At 41.7% G+C, this 20,182-nt stretch overlaps 1 protein-coding gene across 6 annotated transcripts in view; it reads right to left on the bottom strand.

Moving 5' to 3' along the window:
- The window catches only part of LOC127567323 (TBC1 domain family member 1-like), a 205,584-nt gene that overhangs the window by 70,706 nt on the left and 114,696 nt on the right, over nt 1-20,182 (bottom strand). For all 6 annotated transcript variants that reach the window (XM_052010074.1, XM_052010077.1, XM_052010073.1 and 3 more), the window contains exons 9-10: nt 18,083-18,166; nt 15,177-15,439 (exon numbers count right to left, since the gene is read on the bottom strand). In XM_052010074.1, the coding sequence (XP_051866034.1) occupies nt 15,177-15,439; nt 18,083-18,166 (347 nt within the window). The remainder of the gene's footprint in view (nt 1-15,176; nt 15,440-18,082; nt 18,167-20,182) is intronic.

Genomic DNA, 20,182 nt, shown 5'->3' on the forward strand with positions numbered 1-20,182 from the left:
GACAAATCTAAATAAAAGGTTAAGGATTGGTCTCTCAAAATGTCATATTTTATTTCATTCACCTGTGCCTTATCAATGCAGAACTAATAGTCATAATCATTAAGGTTTTTCATTCAAATAATTGGATTAGTAATTGGAGACCTGAACTACTGATTCAGAGATGAGTTTCAATCCCACCTCAAATGCTGAGCAATTTAATTCAATTAATTAAGTAAACTTGGAACGAAAAGACAATTTCACCAGTAATGATAATGAAAATATAATGGCTTGTTAATGCCCCATGTCCATTAGGGTGAAAATCTTTAATGAGACTGCAGACCTAGCAATGTGGCCGACTCCCCCTCTTCAGTCCAAGTGCAATTAGGGATGGACAAAAAATGCCAGCCTTGCCACCGAGGTCCACATCCAGCCCCATGGAGCTGACAAGAAGTTATCAAAGCTCTATTTCACTATGCCCAAGTGCAGGAAGGGGATGGTTTATAGTAGAGTGCCTAAATCAGTAAGACACTTATCAAAGTCCATCTCAGTACTCTTACTTCCCACTGAGGATATTCTCCATTATGACTTGCAGCATTCCACTCCTACAATGATGCAAGGCAAATCAAACAATAACTCAGAAACCACAGCATACAGTGGCATGCAAAAGTTTGGGCACCCCTGGTCAAAATTTCTGTTACTGTGAATAGCTAAGCAAGTAAAAGATGACCTGATTTCCAAAAGGCATAAAGTTAAAGATGACGCATTTCTTTTAATATTTTAAGCAAGATTATTTTCTTATTTCTATCTTTTACAGTTTCAAAATAACAATGGACTACCTCAAGAGGCACAAGCTGAAGGTTTTGCCATGGCCCTCATAGTCCCCCGACCTAAACATCATCGAAAATCTGTGGATAGACCTCAAGAGCAGTGCATGCAAGACGGCCCAAGAATCTCACAGAACTAGAAGACTTTTGCAACGAAGAATGGCGAAAATCCCCAAAACAAGAATTGAAAGACTCTTAGCTGGCTACAGAAAGCATTTACAAGCTGTGATACTTGCCAAAAGAGGTGTTACTGAGTACTGACCATGCAGGGTGCCCAAACTTTTGCTTTGGGCCCTTTTCCTTTTTTTGTTATTTTGAAACTGTAAAAGATGGAAATAAAAAAGTACCTTAGGAACTAGGGACCAGAGCAAGCCAAACAAGAGCACACTGCATGACGGTGATGGAAGGTGTAATACTGTTTCACCATTTCCAAAGGAAAACAAGGAAGCAAAAAGAGCATTATCAGCCTCCAAGGTTCTCTCTTGGGCAGGTGTCTGCCTTGCAGGGTTTTTGACTGCCGTGGTTCCAGAAATCAAAGGAGAAGGGAGAAATAAACTGAACATTTTACTTTATGTCAGAATATTGTACAGTCCATGAAAGATATAGATGCATAACTAAAAAATGCTGGCAGCCCAGCCCCATAGTTCGAGCATCCCCAGTTACAAGTTGGATAATAAAAAACTTCAAATAAAATTTCAGTGGATGACAAAAAAGTCCTTGGTAATAAAGAGATAGAGTACAAAGTTAAAATGGTTTCATAGTCAACGAGGAGTGAGTTTTTTTTCTTTCCTGCGTTCGGGATAGCGGCGAGTGACTGCGCAGGCAGGTGACATCACTCGGAAGCACGAGGGCGATTTAAAAGTCAGAGGTTTACCTTCGGCTTTCTTTCCAGCGGCGAGTGCCGGAAATTAACAAGGATAAGAGGCGAGATTTATAGAGAGGGGGTAAGTTATTAGTTTATTTATTTATCTCAGTGGTATTTAGCAGTATGCATCTGGGGTTGGTCTTATGTTTGGAGTGTCAGATGTGGGGACCCTGGGAGACTACCAGCCTCCCTGATAACTACATCTGCACAAAGTGCACCGAGATGCGGCTCCTCAAGGAATGTGTTGAGAGTCTGGAGCAGCAGCTCGATGACCTTCGGCTGATTAGGGAGAGCGAGCAGGAAATAGACAGGAGTTATAAAGAGTTTGTAGAGAGTACCTCTGTGGCAGTCCCCCTCGAAAATCGGTATCTCATTTTAGATTCCGTTGGAGAGGGTGACCTGACAGAGGAAGACCACGGCAACCAGGACCTTGGCACTGTGCCTGGTACTGTGGTCCAACGGGGAAAGAGAAATGCAGTGGCTATTGGGGATTCTATAGTGAGGGGTACGGATAACAGATTCTGCAAGACCGACGATGAATCTCGGATGATGTGTTGCCTCCCTGGTGCCAGGGTACGGGATGTCACGGACCGGGTCCAGAATATTCTGAGGGGAGATGATGATCAGCCAGAAGTCTTGGTACATGTAGGTACCAAATGACATAGGTAGAAAAAAAGAGGTCCTGAAGGAGGAATACAAGGAGTTAGGGAGAAAGTTGAGAAGTAGGACCTCAAGGGTGGTAATTTCAAGATTACTACCTGTGCCACGTGCCAATGGTAGAAAGAATAGAAAGCTCTGGCAGACGAATGCGTGGCTGAGTGACTGGTGCAGGGCTTCAGATTTCTGGATCATTGGGACCTTTTTTGGGGGAGGCATGACCTATTCACTAAGGATGGGTTACACCTAAACTCCAAAGGGTCCAATATCCTGGCGGGAATGTTTAATATAGCTGTTGGGGAGGGTCTAAACTAATCTGGCAGGGGGTTGGAAACCAAGATGTTAGGATACAATATGTTAGGGTAAGGGAGGAGGTTTATAGAAACAAGTCCAAGACAGTGTGCAGTGAGGATAGCAAGAAGGACAGGCAGGTGAGAAGTCAGGATAATTTGCTGAACAATAGAAGTACAACAAATCAGGATGTTAGGATACAGGATGTTAGGATAGAGGATGAGGTATATAGAAACATGTCTAAGATAGTGTGTAGTGAGGATGGTAAGAAGGACAGGCAGGTGAAAAGTCAGGATAATTTGCTGAGCAATAGAAGTACAACAAAATCAATAGCAGATACTGGACTAAATGTACTATATTTAAATGCACGTAGCATTAGGAATAAAGTAGATGACCTAGTGGCACAACTACAGGTTAATAAATATGACATTGTGGCAATCACCGAGTCATGGCTTTATGACGGATGTGATTGGGAACTGAATGTCCAGGGGTACACAGTGTATAGGAAGGGTAGGCAGGTAGGCAGAGGGGGAGATGCGGCCATGATGGTTAGTAATGATATAAAATCAATAGAAAGGAAGGACATTGGGTCAGAAGAGGTGGGATCCTTTTGGGTGGAGCTAAGAAATAGCAAGGGTAAAAGGACAATAGTAGCAGTTATAAGATAAGATCTTTATTAGACACATGTACATCGAAACACACAGTGAAATGCATCTTTTGTGTAGTGATTTTGGGGGGCAGCCCGCAAGTGTCGCCATGCTTCTGGCGCCAACATAGCATGCCCATAACTTCCTAACCTGTACGTCTTGGGAATGTGGGAGGAAACCCACACAGACACGGGGAGAACGTACAAACTCCTTACAGACAGTGGCCGGATTTGAACCCGGGTCTCTGGTGCTGTAAAGCATTATGCTAACCACTATGCTACCGTGCCTGCCTGTCTATATATATATATATATATATATATATATATATATATATATATAGATATATATATATAAATAAAATATATGTATTTAGGCCCCCTAATAGCAGTCAGGAAGTGGACCATAAGTTGCAGTCTGAAATAGAAAAAGTGTGCCAGAGTGACAATGTGAAGATAATTATGGGGGATTTTAACATGAAGGTGGACTGGGAAATCCAGCAAGGCAGTAAATCTCAGGAGAGTGAGTTTGTGGAATGTCTACGGGACGGTTTTTTGGAGCCACCTGTTGATGAGCCCACCAGGGGATCAGCTGTTTTGGATTGGGTGCTGTGCAACGAACCAGAGGTGATTAGGGAACCATTGGGAACTAGTGATCACAATATGATTGAGTTCAGTTTCAAACTTGAGATGAAGCTGATAACTGGTGTATCGATATTTCAGTGGAACAAAGAAAATTACAGTGGTATGAGAGAGGAGTTGGCCCAAATTGACTGGAAGAGTAAGCCAGCTGGAGGGACGGTGGAGCAGAAATGGAAGGAATTTCTATGAGTAATGAGGAAAACGCAGGATAGATATATTCCAAGAAAAAAGGTTTTGAATGGAAAAAAGGCACAAATGTGGATAATGAAAGAGGTGAAGGCTAAAATGAAAGCAAAAGGGAGGGTATACAAGGAAGCAAAAATTAGTGAGAAAACAGAAGACTGGGAAACTTGTAAAAACCTGCAGAAAGAAACTAAGAAGGTCGTTAGGAAAGAAAAGACGAATTATGAAAGGAAGTTGGCAGATAACATTCGAAAGGATACTAAGAGTTTTTTTTAAATATATAAGGAGTAAAAGACAGACACGGGTTGATATAGGACCAATCGATAACGGTGCGGGAGAGATTATAATGGATGATAAAGAGATGGCAGAAGAACTAAATGAGTATTTTGCATCGGTCTTCACTGTGGAGGACATTAGCAATATTCCAGTTAGTCAGGGATCTCACAGAATGGAACTGAGTTCAGTTAAGATTACTAGAGAGAAGGTGCTAGGAAAACTAAATGGGCTAAAGATTGATAAGTCTCCCGGACCGGATTAGGTGCATCCCCAGGTTCTGAAGGAGGTGGCTTTAGAGATAGCGGAGGCATTGGTGATAATTTTCCAGGAATCGATAAGACTCCGGCATGGTTCCAGAGGACTGGAGGGTCGCAAATGTAGTTCCGCTGTATAAGAAAGGTGGGAGGCAGCATAAAGGAAATTACAGACCTATTAGTCTGACATCAGTGGTGGGAAAGTTATTGGAATCGATCCTCAAGGATGGGGTTATGGAATACCTAGAGGTGCAAGGCAAGATAGGTCCTAGCCAACATGGTTTTGGGAAGGGAAGATCCTGCCTGATCGACCTATTGGAGTTTTTTGAAGAAATCACAGGTAGGGTGGATAAGGGAGAGGCGGTAGATGTTGTGTATTTAGACTTTCAAAAGGCCTTCGACAAGGTGCTGCATAAGAGACTGATTAATAAGATGAGAGGTCATGGAATTACAGGTAGGATAACAGAATAGGTGGAGCATTGGCTGGTTGGCAGGAAGCAAAGGGTGGGAATAAAAGGATCTTGTTCTGGTTGGCTACTGGTTACTAGTGTTCCGCAGAGGTTGGTGTTGGGGCCGCTTATTTTTACCTTGTACATTAACGATTTGGATGATAGAGTAAATGGTTTTGTGGCTAAATTTGCAGATGACACCAAGATAGGTGGAGTAGAAGAGAGTATTGAGGAGACAGGAAGGTTGCAGAGAGACCTAGATAGTTTAGGAGGATGGGTAAGGAAATGGCAGATGAGATTCAATGTTGAGAAATGTGCAGTTGTACACTTTGGAAACAGAAAGAAACGGGCAGATTATTATCTAGGAGGAGAGAAAATTCAAAGTACAGAAGTGCAAAGGGACTTGGGGTACTCGTGCAGGATTCCTTAAAGGTTAACCACCAGGTCGGATCGGTGGTAAAGAAAGCGAATGTTATGTTGGCATTCATTTCAAGAGGTATAGTGTATAAAAGTAAGGAAGTGTTGATGAGGCTCTACGGGGCACTAGTGAGTCCTCATTTGGAATACTGTGCGCAGTTTTGGGCCCCATATCTTAGGAAAGATGTGCTGATGTTGGAGAGGGTTCAGAGGAGATTTACGAGGATGATTCCCGGAATGAAAAGGCTTACATATGATGAGCGTTTGTCGGCTCTTGGACTGTACTCACTGGAGTACAGAAGAATGTGAGGGGACCTCATAGAGACATTAAAAATGTTGAAAAGACTGGACAGAGTAGATGTGGTCAAGCTGTTTCCCTTGGTGGGTGAGTCCAGGACCAGAGGGCACAATCTTAGAATTAGAGGGTACAGGTTTAAAACAGAGATGAGGAGAAATTTCTTTAGCCAGAGGGTGGTGAATTTGTGGAATTCCTTGCCACGTACAGAAGTGGAGGCCAGATCATTGGAGGCGTTTAAGGAAGAGATAGATAGATATCTAAATAGTCGGGGTATCAAGGAATATGGGGATAAGGCTGGAAATTGGGGTTAGAATAGTGTGTTTTTTTTTGCCCCCCCCCCATTTCTTATTTCTTTTTCTTTTTTCCCCTTTTCTTTACAGCAGACTCGATGGGCCGAATGGCCTACTTCTGCTCCCTTGTCTTGTGATCTTGTGAAACCATCTGCAGTTACACTTCTCTGATGAAAAAGTCTTTGGCTGGAAACATTGTCTCAGCTTCCATCTCCACAGATGCCTCCTGATCTGCTGAGAGTCACCAGCGTTAGTGTTTTTATTTCAGATTACCAGCATTTTCTTTTTTTTTGCTAATCAATTGCACTTTATTGTGTGTATCCACACAATTTGGGCAAGGTTGGCATTAGTGCTGCAGCTCAACACCTTGCTATGCTAGACACAAGAGACTGCAGATGCTGGAATCTGGAGCAACAATCAAGATGCTGGAGAAACTCAGCGAGTCAGGCACCGTCTGTGGAGTAAAATGGACAGTCGATGCTTCAGTATGCTACTTCAACAGGCGTACAGAACAAATGACAACAGTTCATTATCAACACACATCATTGCTTTCACAACATTCTTCTTGACATCAAAAATCTTACCACTGTTCCCATCCTTAAGTACACAGAACATAAGAAAGCAGAGAAGTCGTAGGCCACTCAGCCCCTTCAATTCAAGATCAGAACTGATCCAATCTGGGCCTCAACACCAGTTTCCTGCTCCTCAAATCCCATGTAGTGTAAATATCTGCTAATCTCTGCAATGAATATAATCAATGCTGTCTGCAGGAAGAGGATTCCACAGATTCACAATCCTCAGAAGAAATTCCTCCTCATCTCTGCCTGAACTGGTTGACCCATTTTTCTGAAACTAAACCCCCTATATCTAAGTATCCCTACAACGGGCAAGACCTTCTCAGCATCCACCCTGTCAATCCCCCTTAGAATTTTATGCTTCAATAGAATCAACTCTCATCCTTCTGTACTGCATTGAGCATAGACCCAACATGCTCAACCTTTCTTCAATACACTGACCCCTTCATATCGTAGTGAACCTTCTCCGCACTGACTCCAATGCAAGTACATCTTTAAAATATGGAGACCAAGGCTGTAGGCAGTCTCATCAGTGCCCTGTATGTGTGCAGCAAAAGGGTATCAGTATTGTTTCTCAGATGACCTAACAGGGTCATTGTCATTTCTGTTTCTCAACTTCCTTAGGGTTATAGATGTTACCAAGTCAGATCTCAGAAATGCTTCTTTTTTTAATGTGTTCTAGTTTTCTTGTAATGTTGATAAACATTCTCCTCCAAACTATTTATTTAAAATTTTCCCTTTGAATTTGACATTTTAAAGCCATAAAACTGGCTCCCAGCCATTAGTACAATCAGATCCCATATCATGTTAAACTTGACCATTTTGTTATCACTGACCTGTGACTGCTTGAGGTTAGTAATATCTAACTGGCCTCAAGATCCCCTCACATATTTATGTTCACGTACACGGTTTGCAAGATCTTCACCTCTTCTTCAAGGTTACAGGTCAACCAACAACTTTCACATCACATTGCCTTTCAAATAGTTGGCTTTCTGGTTTTTGAACATCCCATGACAACAATTCATTGTCCCCATCATTACTCTACTGTTGTCAGATGCCACCCTTTTAACTGTGTTTCTATATTGCTTCATTAGCTTTACTTAATTGTCACTGGAGTTGTCTCTACTGCTATACTTGTAAATACAGGCTTGTCTTGATTGCCAGTTACATTCATATATTCTGCTTCTTTCCCTAATGAAAATTTATTTTTCTGCTGTTGACTACTCAAACTAAACTGTTTGTTGACATTTTATTCTATTTACTCAAGCTGAACCTACATGCTACTCCTAAAGCTGTACAGTGGAGCCCCCTAATGATGAAATGATACCATTGGAAGGGTGGCATTAAATCATTCCAACACTGTACTGATAGTTCCTGATTATCGATCAGTTTTCCACTAGGTTGACATTTGAACCATCATTCATATCTGACCAGCATGTATTTTTTTTTTAAAATTCATTTGCTGCAATTCTTCCAGATGAATGGTCAAACAGCCAATTGAACTGAAAGTCATACTTTCCCAGCCTGAAGTCACGATACTATGTGGTGACTGTATAAAGCACTAAAGGCAATAGTGTAATCTATCTGCTCAGCTTCTGCCTTCTGAATTCAAGTTCATGCTCCTTTCCCTCTCATGGATACAAATCATGATGTGCAAATGATCACTTTATAAGTGGAGGCTCAGAAACAGGTTTTTACTTTACAGCAGCTGTCACAAATGCTTCACTCTGGAAAGCTGAATAAGTAGCTGCTGGGTTTATAGAAAGGTACAGTCAAGCAATAGATACTGCAGCACAATGTTCAAAATACTAAAGTAGCAATCTGGAAACATGGAGCAGTAATCCAGAGAATTCGAGTTCAATACTGTTGAAATGGTGGAAGAATGGAAATAAAAAGCTGGTGGGAGTAAAAATGGTTTTAAAATTATTCCACCATCATATAATAACAACTGGTTCACCATTATCCTTTGGAGAAACAAACCCTCTGTTCTTACTCTCTGCCCTTAATGGCCTGGATTGTGATTGACTGACTGGACTCGCTGCTCACTGGCACCTCCCAGTCCTCAATAACATTCTGCAGCCAAGCATCTCCCATTGACCCTGACAGCTTGGTTCTGCAGTTATCCCATGAGTGGTGACCAGGGCTCCAGAGGCTTCCTGAGGCTCCCCACCCCACCTCTGCAATGCTCTGACAGTGTCTGACAGCTTGTGTTGTGAAAGGTTGGCTCCGCTATCTTTACACTTCACTGGTAATTTGAGAGATATGAAAATAATTTAAATCGATTTAAATACAAACCTTAAAAATTAAATAAAAATAGAATTCAAAAACACGTTAACTATAATTAATTAGAAACATTAGAAATATAGTTAAATAAAACAAACTTTGTTGCACTCATATTTTTAGCTAAGGTGAGTAATCCTATTCAAATGAATGGGGCTATGCTAAATACACAAGCTGTATCACGCATAATGCTGAGAAGCCAGAATATGAGCACGTAGACAAAAGCAGAAGTAGGCCATTTGGTCCCTCATGCCCGGTCTATCGTTCAGTAAGATGCTATCTGACTTTTTACCCCAGTGCCATTTCCTTACACTAACCCCAAGTCCCTCCATTCCATCAATCGCCACAGATCTGCCAGTGCCGTCAGCATTTCCACACTGAAGTACAGGGGAGTGGAAGCCCAGAATGCATCGATGTGCACACTGCAGGGGCAGGCTTGCTGTCAGTACAGTTCAGTTCACCGTGACATTGGTTCTTTTCAGTTGTGTCAAACCAGAGCAGGTCAGGTGCCACCTGCCCAGAGAGAAGCAGAGATGGGCAATAAAAGCCAATATTGCTCAGGTGACTGAATATAAAAGTAGTCCACTTTCAAGTAGAGCCCTATAAAATAGCAGGCAAACAATGTTTTCAAAGTACAAACTATACAAATACAGTTTAAGATGTCATAAATTAGCCTTCAAAAGCAAGAAATGCCAATAGACACTTTATTCCTACCTTTTGCTGCTGTGGTTCTGAGCTACAGGAACCAGAAATTTCAGAAAGTTTGGTGTAGAGGTTGAAGAAGGAAGCCTTGATCGTAGACTGCTAAGTTGAGAAGTACTGACAGCAGTTTCAAAAACAAAATAAGTTTTACTAGAGAACAGTTTTGAAAGTTTTCAAAAAGCTTCAGCATCAGATTTACAGAGACATCCCTTAACAAAATATTATATCAAAAATTTAGTCAGGATAAAAGGTATAATTGAAGTCCAATGTTAGAGTTTCTTGAGCTTCTTAGGATTACATTACTTCTCATGGGACACTTGGGTTATTGAAACTGTGTGGCTCAAAATGAGAACTTGACTGAGAAACCCCAAGTCTAGACTTCCAGATTCCCCAAAGAGTTCTCTCCCACTCAGAGTTCAAACTATGCAAAGCCAACAATCTAACCTTACTTTATGAACTGCAGTTCTGGGTGCCCATGGATTGACATCATTTAGGAAGCATAGTCTGTCTCTATCAGCTGGGTCATTGGGGAGTAACTGAACAGAAGCCAAGAAATAAATTACAAAGCACTGAAGACATTTGTAAGAACAAGCTGCCAGAAATAATCCTGGGAAATGTAATGTATGTTGTAGGAGTGGGAGACTGGTTGGAACAGCCAGATGGAACCAATTAGAAATGGCAGACAATGGCCAAGAATCAATTATTTGCTTTGTGCTTCAATACCAATCATTGGGGCCTTAAAAATCCCATAGAAATTCTATCAAGTGCTGGCGTCCATGGAATATTAAGAGGTTCAGCCTCCATTCACTTCCAAACATGAACATTCTCTATTGAGTGTACCCTCTATGGTTAGCCCAGATGCATCTGCTTAAACCAGGTGTACCTTCCTGGCCAACAGCTGGAATAGGGTCTGATCAGCAACTGAAGACTGAAAGTGATTGCTTTTATTTAAATAAAATAACCTCATTGCTTATTTTTCAAACAAACAGCAACCCGGGACAGCCTCAACTCATTTCTAGGAAGTAAGGTGAAATGGAGTGGATTCTGAATGCCCATGTCTGAGTCTAATCCTTTTCAGTGCCAGATTTTGACCTTGTACCAATGGAAAGTTTCCTGATACCTCCCTTATGTAGTGGATCTTTGCCAATGACATTACAATTTGGTAGTTCCTCCCCATTTTGTGAAGGTAGATGGGGGGCAGCAGCAGAGATCTCATGGAAATGCATTTATTACCTACTGTGCAATACTTTCTCCTGTGAATTTTTGAGATGCAGGTCTAATAAAAAAAAGCTTCTCTGAGCTCAAGAAACTTTGAAAGTGCTGGGGTTATTTTAGTTTTCCTGACTTAATCATAAACAACTTAAATGCATGCATCCTAATAATCTCAAGGACTTGAGAAAGTTGACTAATTTTTCTCAAAGCTTTATATAATAAAATGCTAATATTTTCTTAAGAGATATTTGAAATACATGGAATTGAGGTTCATGCAAGCAAGTCATTGACAGTCAAGATCATGCAAGATAATGAAAGGCGGAGACAGAGACAGAGACACAGCAGTGCCATTTGGAAAAAGAAATTATTCAAAAGGTACTCAAGCAGAATAAAAAATGTTTCATAAACTAAAATCAGTAGAAATTAACACCCACAACTAAACTGTTTCTGAAATTTCAATTATTATTACGGTACACTCTTAAAACTGGTGTATTTTTCAATCAAATACCTCAAATTTGAACTACAGAAACACCTCTCAAAGGGTTTGAACATGTGGTTTGTGCTCTTACTTTAGAAACCCAAGTTACTTCATTAAATGAATCAGGTTTCACTCATTCTGTTCCTGAGCACTGATGATCAAAAGTGGCACACAGTTAAATCAAATACACTGCTGAAAACACACATTTGCAAAAGAAAGCAATCACACCATTTCAAACTTGATCTCACTGAATGCAGTGAAGGCACTGCAACAGGCAGTAGGAACACTGGTGGGGTCCATATTTGGCCCCAATCTGTAAACTCTATTTCAGCAACATTGCTAAGAGACACCATGAAGCATTGACCAGCTGAAAAAATTATGGAATCCGGGAAGAACTCTTATTGTGTTATTTATAAGATTTTATTTTGCTTTGGGGAGAACTAGTACCTTAGATCACTGTTAGCACTCTAATGGTGGCATCAAGCATAAGAAATCCCAGCAATAAGAAATCCCAGCAACAAGCAATCTGCTGGAGGAACTCAGTAGGTCGAGCAGCATCTGTGGGGGGAATAGAATTGTCAACATTTCAGGTTGAAACCCTGCATCAGGAGCCCATCTGATCTGCTGAGTTCCTCCAGCACATTGGTTGTTGCTCCAGATTCCAGCATCTGCAGGCTCTTGTGTCTACAAGAAATCCTAGGTAAGATACAGCTCTGATTTAAAATATTCTTCAACCTTAAGAGCATATTTACTGAATGATGGCAAATATTCCACCTTCAGCACCAACCAGCCATCGAGTCTGACTGAACTGGTCACTTAGACCAATTCCTGCCTGGCTGTGGCTACTTCTCCATTATTACCCTTTGCTTAAACATGAAGACCAGAGTGAGAGTGCCCAAAGTCCTTTGAAGTAGGATGCTCAAAGCCAACAGACAGAACTTATTGCTTGGGCTGATTTCAAAATTAGAATCCATCAGGAAGCTTCAACACCATTCAGGACAAAGCATCCTGCTTGATTGGCACCCCATTAACCACCCTGGACACTTATTCTATTCACCACCATCACACAGTGACTGCAGAGTGTACCATCCCCAAAATGCAGTGCAGTTACATGTCTAGTCTAGTCTGGTCTGGTCTGACAACCACCCAAGTTCACAACCTTAATCACCAAGGAGGACAAGGACAACAGGCACATGGGAACACCACCACCAGTAGATTCTTCTGTAAGTCACACTCCATCCTAACTTGGAAACATTATCACTGGTTCTTCATCGACACAGGGTCTAAATCCTGGAAGTCCCTGCCCAAAAGTACTGTGGGAGTACCTTCACCAGAAGTACTGCAGTGGTTCAAGGTGACAGTTCACCACCACCTGACCTAGGGCAATTTAGCACAGACAATAAATGATGCCCAGGTCCCAAAAATGAATAAAAAAAGACAGACTAAGTTCCCGAAGTTCATGCTGGTTACTCGTCAAAACACTAATGCATACACAAAAAAAAAATCACAAATAAATGTGCTGGCAACAGGTAGCACACCTCAACCACGCAGTTTTATTAAAACTACCCTATGTACGAATAACCCCTTTCACCCAAGTTGTTTTGCTACAGGATTGACGAAACAAACAATAAAGGGGATAAAGTCATGAAAAAAGTCATCGGAAAAAGAGCCTTTTTGGAAAGAAATAACATTCTGTAGGAGTTTTTATGCATTCATTTACATGTTAAGGTGACGAAATAAACCTCCTGTTTTTATTCAGTAATCTCATAGCCCACATTCATCTCTACCAGAAGCAAGTGCTTAATGCTTACTCTGCAACTGCCCTGCATGCCTTAGCATTTGACTAATTGTTTGGCTCTTGCGGTAATTAGCCAGCGCACACCATCATGCTATAAGCAATACTGGAAACACAATCCAGCAGGCAAAACACCATCCAGACACACCTCTATATCCAAAAACAAGTGGTCTCACCTTTTTTTCAACATCAGCCCGCCATCCCTTCCAGTGGAACTCGTCTTCAAACATTTAAAAAAGTTTGGAGTGGAGGTTGAAGCCCGCAGGTGATCTACAGACCTGTGCAACATGGGGTGTGCCCATTTGCTGTTAGTGTTACCATTTGATAGGTTCAGGCTACGTGTCCAGCAAACAGGAGAGACAAAGACAAGCAGCCAGAATCAGAAAAGGATTCAAGTTGTCGGAGATTTCTAATTAAGGAGCATTGATTGATATTGGTCTTTATAAAGTGCAAGAGGTTCCACCTTAATTGAGAGGACACTATAGTACAAATGGTCTGCATTGGGCGTTTGGTGCTGCTCATCCTGCAGCAGGTTGAAGTTCCCCAGGACCTGCCTCAGCCTACAAAACCAGATATGATGGGCAAGGGATATAGTGGTCCATGTGGATCAGAACAGTCACTTAGTCCTCTGGAAGGCTCAGGGACCCCTCCTGCACTGCAGCCATTATGGGGTAGGCACAGTAACATTTCCAGCCCAGGCCCTTTCGTAGAATCCGAATGCCCTCCTAGAAAGGTCCTGTCATGGCAATGGGAACGGGAAGCTCGAGCTACATTGACTTTGAAAAGATTAATGATGGCAAAACTGGAAGCAACCCACAAACATAGCACTGGAACAGCACTTAATATTTAACATCCTTTTGAAGCAGACTCCTCTCTGAAATCTTCCCACTTCAAATCACAGAAGAGAGCATAATAAGAGGGAGAGAGTCCAGCTCACAGATGGTTGCACAGCCAGGTACAGACAAAAGCAACACCGCACTGCCAAATAAGCCTTCCTCCCTTGTTTCAATGAGGATGCTTCTTCACAGTGTAGCATCTCACTAAATATGAAATTCAATTCTCTACTAACTGACCCAGGAGAATGTTTCACTCCCACACATCTAAATGAATCCTTTAAGTTATTTTCATGGAATAGAAATTTTCATATCCACTGGTATTCTATTTCCTAATAATTACATTTAGTCTCATCTGTATATTGTGCGAAGACCTCCCTACATCCGTAAAAACCATTCCTTATCATCATCAGGACACACAACAAAAAAATCCCAGGCATCTAATGATGAAATAAACCAAGAGATTGTTTTAGGAGGAACATTTGGCTAAAAGGTGGGTTTTTGAAAAGGAAAAAAAGGAGGAAAACTAGAGAACTGGAAGGATTTTGCTCAGGAGGACTAAAATGTGCAGCCAGGTGACTGAAAGCTCTGTGCACAATGGTGAGATGAAGGAGTTTGTAGACCCTAGGTGGATCTGGTGCGAAGGGAACAGAGGTTCTGGAGGATGGAGGTGAAGATGGAGTAAGGCCGAGTGCAGTACAAGATACGGATACTGTATTTTAGACATTGGAAGTAACGAAGGGTGAACACAGGAAGAACAGCAAAAAAACGGCCTTAGAATTTATCCAGTCTGGATGAGACAAGAGCATGGATCTGGGTTTCAGCAGCAGCAGTGGGGAGTTTGCTGATGGAGAGGACAAAGCACTTGAGAATTGAGGAGGATGTACACGGTCTTGGAGTGAATGCAAGGTGAGGGAGGGAGATGGCACCACTGTCATAGAGTGAGTGGGGCCAGCCCTTCAGAGACCAGGAATTGAACAACCCAATCAGTGTAGCTCCAGAAGAGAGGCTCCAAATGGAAGCATGGAGCTTTACAGTGGGAACAGAAACACCGTCAAAAAGACTTCATAATATTGATTGGTCAGTTTTAAGTTAAGGCCAGTATATCATACAGCATACACTTTAAGTAACGGAGAATTAAAAGACTCTTTTAGAAAGGATTTTAAAAGGCAATATTTGAAATTAAAAAAAATAACAAACAAGACGTTGTCTGTAAATTATCAAAAATCTTACTTTTGTTTGTGTGGTGTGTCTGTGCTCACTGAGTGATACCTCATCAGTTTTGGTTTGGGAAAGGATGGGGTCTCCGCGATGATCTGCTGTGGTTGCTCATCGCTGGAAGGCATGTAACTGAAGGTATTGGCTCGTCTTCGAACTGCTGGTTGAGTTGCTTCAGTGCTGTTATCTGAGTCTTGCAGCAGGTTCCCTGTGGAACCATGAGACTTTACAGGACTAGTAGGCACTACTTCATCCTCACTTTCATCCAAAGAGGTATCCTGTCAGGAAACAACAGCAATTACACAATTAAACAATCAGCCATCTCTTCTGTGATTTACTGGTTTTTAATCTCAAAATGTGTACTTAAATATTTTTCTTCTCTTTGTGATTTTCATTATTTTTTTCTTCCCATTCTCTACATCTCCTCTGAATCACACACCCACCAGCTGATGGGAGACCATGGCCTCCACAACCATCGTTCCTCATTCCTTACTGGAGATGGGAAAGGCCCTGTAAGTAATGATTACCTAACAAAAATACCCTCTTGGATCACTCATTTCAAAAGGGATTTTTTAAAAACAATTCTTAATAACAGCAGAATGAAACAGGTTAAAAAAAGTGTCTTTTTTTAATTTTAAAATAACCCTGGCTTTTTTTTGGGCCGGGCAGAGTAACATTAGGTTAATTAAGAAAATTATTTCTGGTGGAAGACGCCCCACCTAGTGGCTTGACAATAACCTGCAGAATTCTTCCAAATAAGGCAAACCAAAGATTCCCTCACACACATATACGGACTCCGACCCACACAGACGTGAGACTTGCAGTTCAATGTTACGGCCTAATCCAAACATTCTGACTTGCCAGATTTCCTGGGCATTCCTGTCCCCTTACTTCATCACTTAAAATTACCAGCACCACTGTGACAGACAGGCTGTTTTTGGGACAGAATGGATATTTACACTAGTAGATATCTTTGCACAGATCTATATAACAATATATTAGAGTTGCTATTTAAAGACATGCCTCTCCCTTATTTGGGCATCAGCGTAACACTCAGTCATTTATGCAACTACAGACTGCTGCCACAAGATGGTGGGTAACCAGCTCAGACCCCCAATGTGGGACAGGATGGTACTAGCTCCCTTGCTGCCAACATTCCAAATGTTTTCCTAGGATGGCACCAATTTTGGAAAAAGAACCATGCCAGTCTCTTCTTCTTTCATTCTTTCTTCCCTCTCACTGTGTTTATTTAAATTAGATTTACTCTGCAGACTCTTCCTGCCACCTCCTTGTACACCTGTAGGCCTCTACCAATGGATACAGTTGAAAAAGGGTCCAGGTCACCACATCCTTAACTCAAGCATCAATGAACAAAGGAACATCCACTTGAACAAACAAACATCCACTTTGTTTTGGCTTTCCGTTGTCAATCGAGTTACTATTAGCATATTTTACAACCCTGTGCAACCACCCTAACGCGAAGAACTATTATGAACCAGGTTAGAGGTCTGAAAACCTAATCCTTATTATGAAACACTGTAACACAGGCTCCCCAGATAGATCAACGTGAAGGGGACCATCAAAGCAGATTCTAGTTCAAATCAGTAAATTTCAAATGGATACACTTCCAGATTAAATATTAGGCAGGTCAGTATATTGGAAGTGGAAAGCAGAATTGTTGCTGTTAGCTGTTGCAGTAAAAATAGAAATAAGACTTGACTTTCAAATAGGCAAACTGACTAGCTCATTGCACCTACAGTTGTCTTATGGTTTTATGTACAAAACACGTGAGCTTGCATAAATGATCTGATGCCAAGTTACTTGATATACGTGTTGTAAGAAAACCAAATCTCCAATACTGTGAATTTAAACGAAAGATCTACCTCAATGATAAAACTGATTACAACAACAACCTGCACATACAAAGCATCTTCAGTGTAATTTAAGGCATGTCAGAAGAGCAGTACCAAGCAAAATTTGTCGCTGAGCTACATCAAATGCTTTTAGGATGGGTGACAAAAAAGTAGATTTCAATGAAAATCTTAAGAAAAGCGAGGTAGAGAGGAATTTTCTAATAACACAGTCTCTGGAGCTGAAGAGGCTGCCATCAGCGGTAGAACAATTAAAACTGGTGATGCTCATACAAAATTGGAACAGTGCAGATTATCCTGGAGGCTCAAAAGGGGTTACAGAGGAAAACAAGGCCATGGAGGAATTCGAAAACAAGGCAAGTTACCACCAGACCAGGACCAACATAATGCAACAAGCACAAGGCTGAATGTGTCATGGTATGAGTTAGAAAATGGGCAAAAGAGTTTGAATGAGCTCAATTTCAGGGATGGCAGAAAACAGATGGCCTGCCTTGAGGGCATTGACATAGTTGATGGGCGAGATAGGGTATGGGATTCTGCAGTAAATGAACCGAGACAGGCCACACACAGAGCTGGGAGTCATCAGAAATCACAGCTCGTTCAGTAATGGATGTCAAACAAGTGCTGTGGCAAATCAGAGGCTACGTAGGGATAGTGAGGGGTGCGAGGAGTGGTATCTTCAGATGGGCTGTCACCAAGGGTCAATATGTAGATACAAATAAAAGTGGAGGGGGGAGACAAGTACAAAGCTGTGGGGACACAGAGCTACTGCTGTGGGAGAAGCCGCCATTGTGGGTAATTCACACAAGCAGAGTGCCATCCAATGAGACAAAAGAGAAAAGGCCAGAAGGAAGTATGGCTTTATAAACCATCTTCACCAGGGGTTTTGCTACAAACTTTCTTTAGAACTAAACCTACACTACACCCACTGTGGAAAACTACTGCAAAAATTGTGTAACATTTGTGACAATCTTCCAGACCCCCATCACTGAGTGAACATCCAAGTACCCCGAACTCACCTTGGAATTACTTATGATACAGATAACTCACCTTGGATAGGCTTGATAGACTCAAAGATGTTTGATCTGTTACTGTACTTCCAGCACTTGATTGGCTTTTGAGGCGAGACCCGCCCTGTAGCAAAAGAAATGCAAAGTAATTACATAATAAATTCAACTTCACTACAAATAATTGAGAAATTTGCATCAGATTATTTGAAGCTTACAAAAACACTGAAAGTCATGCTTTTAGTATATGGGGCTCACTGATGGCCCATTGTACAGTGCCTTAGAGAGCACATATGTTTAGAATCCTATAGTTAAACACTTACTACTGTGCATCCAATAAAAGGTGTCATTGAACAGAAGCCATAAACTGCTCAACATCAGAAAAGGGGCTGTCACCATGCAGATGTTGGCACTGAGATCCTTTCTTATACATCCCCTACAAGAAGGGCCAAGGCTTTCAGGCTGCATCCAAGAAACTATTCTTAGGATTTTCTTCTCAGATACTGGTGGATTGCCAGAAGCTTAACCCAGTAACAAATAAAGGCAATTTATTTATGTAACAACTTACATTGCATGAAACAGCATTTCTTCTCTACAAAGCTAGAACCCTGCTGGAAGCTCCACACTGATGGACTGTAGCGGTATATAGAGCAGGTGGAAAAATGCTATGATTCTTAAAGTGGTTTTAGCCAATATTACCAAAGCTACATCTTTCCTGTAATGATGAAAAATAAACAAAGAGAAACAAATCCAAAATAACTGTTGCGGCACATGAATGATAGAAAAATGGAGGGCTATGTGGGAGGGAAGGGTGAGATAGATCTTAGAGCAGGATAAACTGTTGGCACTACATCGTGGGCCGAAGGACCTGTACTGTGCTGTAATGTTCTAAGTTCTAGGTCACTAGAGCTTTACTTTAGCACAAAGTCTTCCAGATGAATGGGTGAATGGATCTGGTCCTAATGGGTTGCTGTTCTCTTGGGACTTACTGCTGAGCTGTAGTGATCTCGTTCTGCAGGGTTAGTGGTGCATCAGCCTGCATCTCTTCAGTGGTCTTCCTCAAAAAGTGCCTGTTCCTCCTATGTGGGACACCTTCCAAAGATGCTGCCTGACCTGCTGAGTGCCTCCAGCATTTTCTGTTTTTATATCAGATTTCTAGCATCAACAATTTTTTTAAACATTTCTAATTACTGCCCGATTCAGATGATTTCACTTTTTTCTACACCTCCATGGCTACCATCTTCCCATTACTCTGTGGATCAAACCGTCCGTCCTTTGAGAATCTCACACAGCTATCTGCCATGAAGTATGATTCCTCATCTATTGATCAGGGATGCCAATAGCTGCTTTTGATCTTGTGAATGACTATTGATGGATAGTTATTCTCTAGAAAGCCTAAAGAATTATCGTTCGTCATTAGGTACATTTTCTCATCCAGGTTAAACCAGTCTTGGATTTTGCTCAGGTCTCTCTCACACTTGACGAGGTGAAGCATTTCCTTTGACTGGCTCCTTTCCAGAGGTCTGCAGCCCTCACACTTCTGTACACTGTCCTGGATCTCCTGGTTCATCCTCGCCAGTACTTACTCTATGGAGGCAACTATTCACTCCCAGATGCAAGAAGTTAATGAGATTGATCACTTTGCCCTTTTGAAGCTTGGGAAATAGCTACCCTCTCAGTTCTGAAGATCAGATCACCTCAAGTACCCAACGTATCTCTCACGTGGATGTCTAATCCGCAAACTGGCTCAGCCTCACTAAGACACTTTCCATCCTGTCTCACTCAGTTCAGTCCTGGCATTGTATCATGATAAAATGATGATAAGATATCTTTATTAGTCACATGTACATCGAAACACACAGTGAAATGCACCTTTTGCATAGAGTGTTCTGGGGGCAGCCCGCAAGTGTCACCACGCTTCCGCCGCCATGCTGATGGCCTCCTCAAACTCCTGCATCACTGGCTGTGACACTGGAACATATCTCACCACGTTAATCGCCTCAAGTTCTGTATCCTTGGCAGTTTTGTGCCCATGAGATGGGATCAACTGGTCATGCTGGCTATAATGCATGACAATGCCAAGACTTACCACAGCATGAACACTGGTGGATCTGAACAAGATGCCAACCACAGTTTCAGTTCA

This window comes from Pristis pectinata, chromosome 2 (assembly GCF_009764475.1).
Source record: "Pristis pectinata isolate sPriPec2 chromosome 2, sPriPec2.1.pri, whole genome shotgun sequence".
NCBI classification, from domain to species: Eukaryota; Metazoa; Chordata; class Chondrichthyes; order Rhinopristiformes; family Pristidae; genus Pristis; species Pristis pectinata.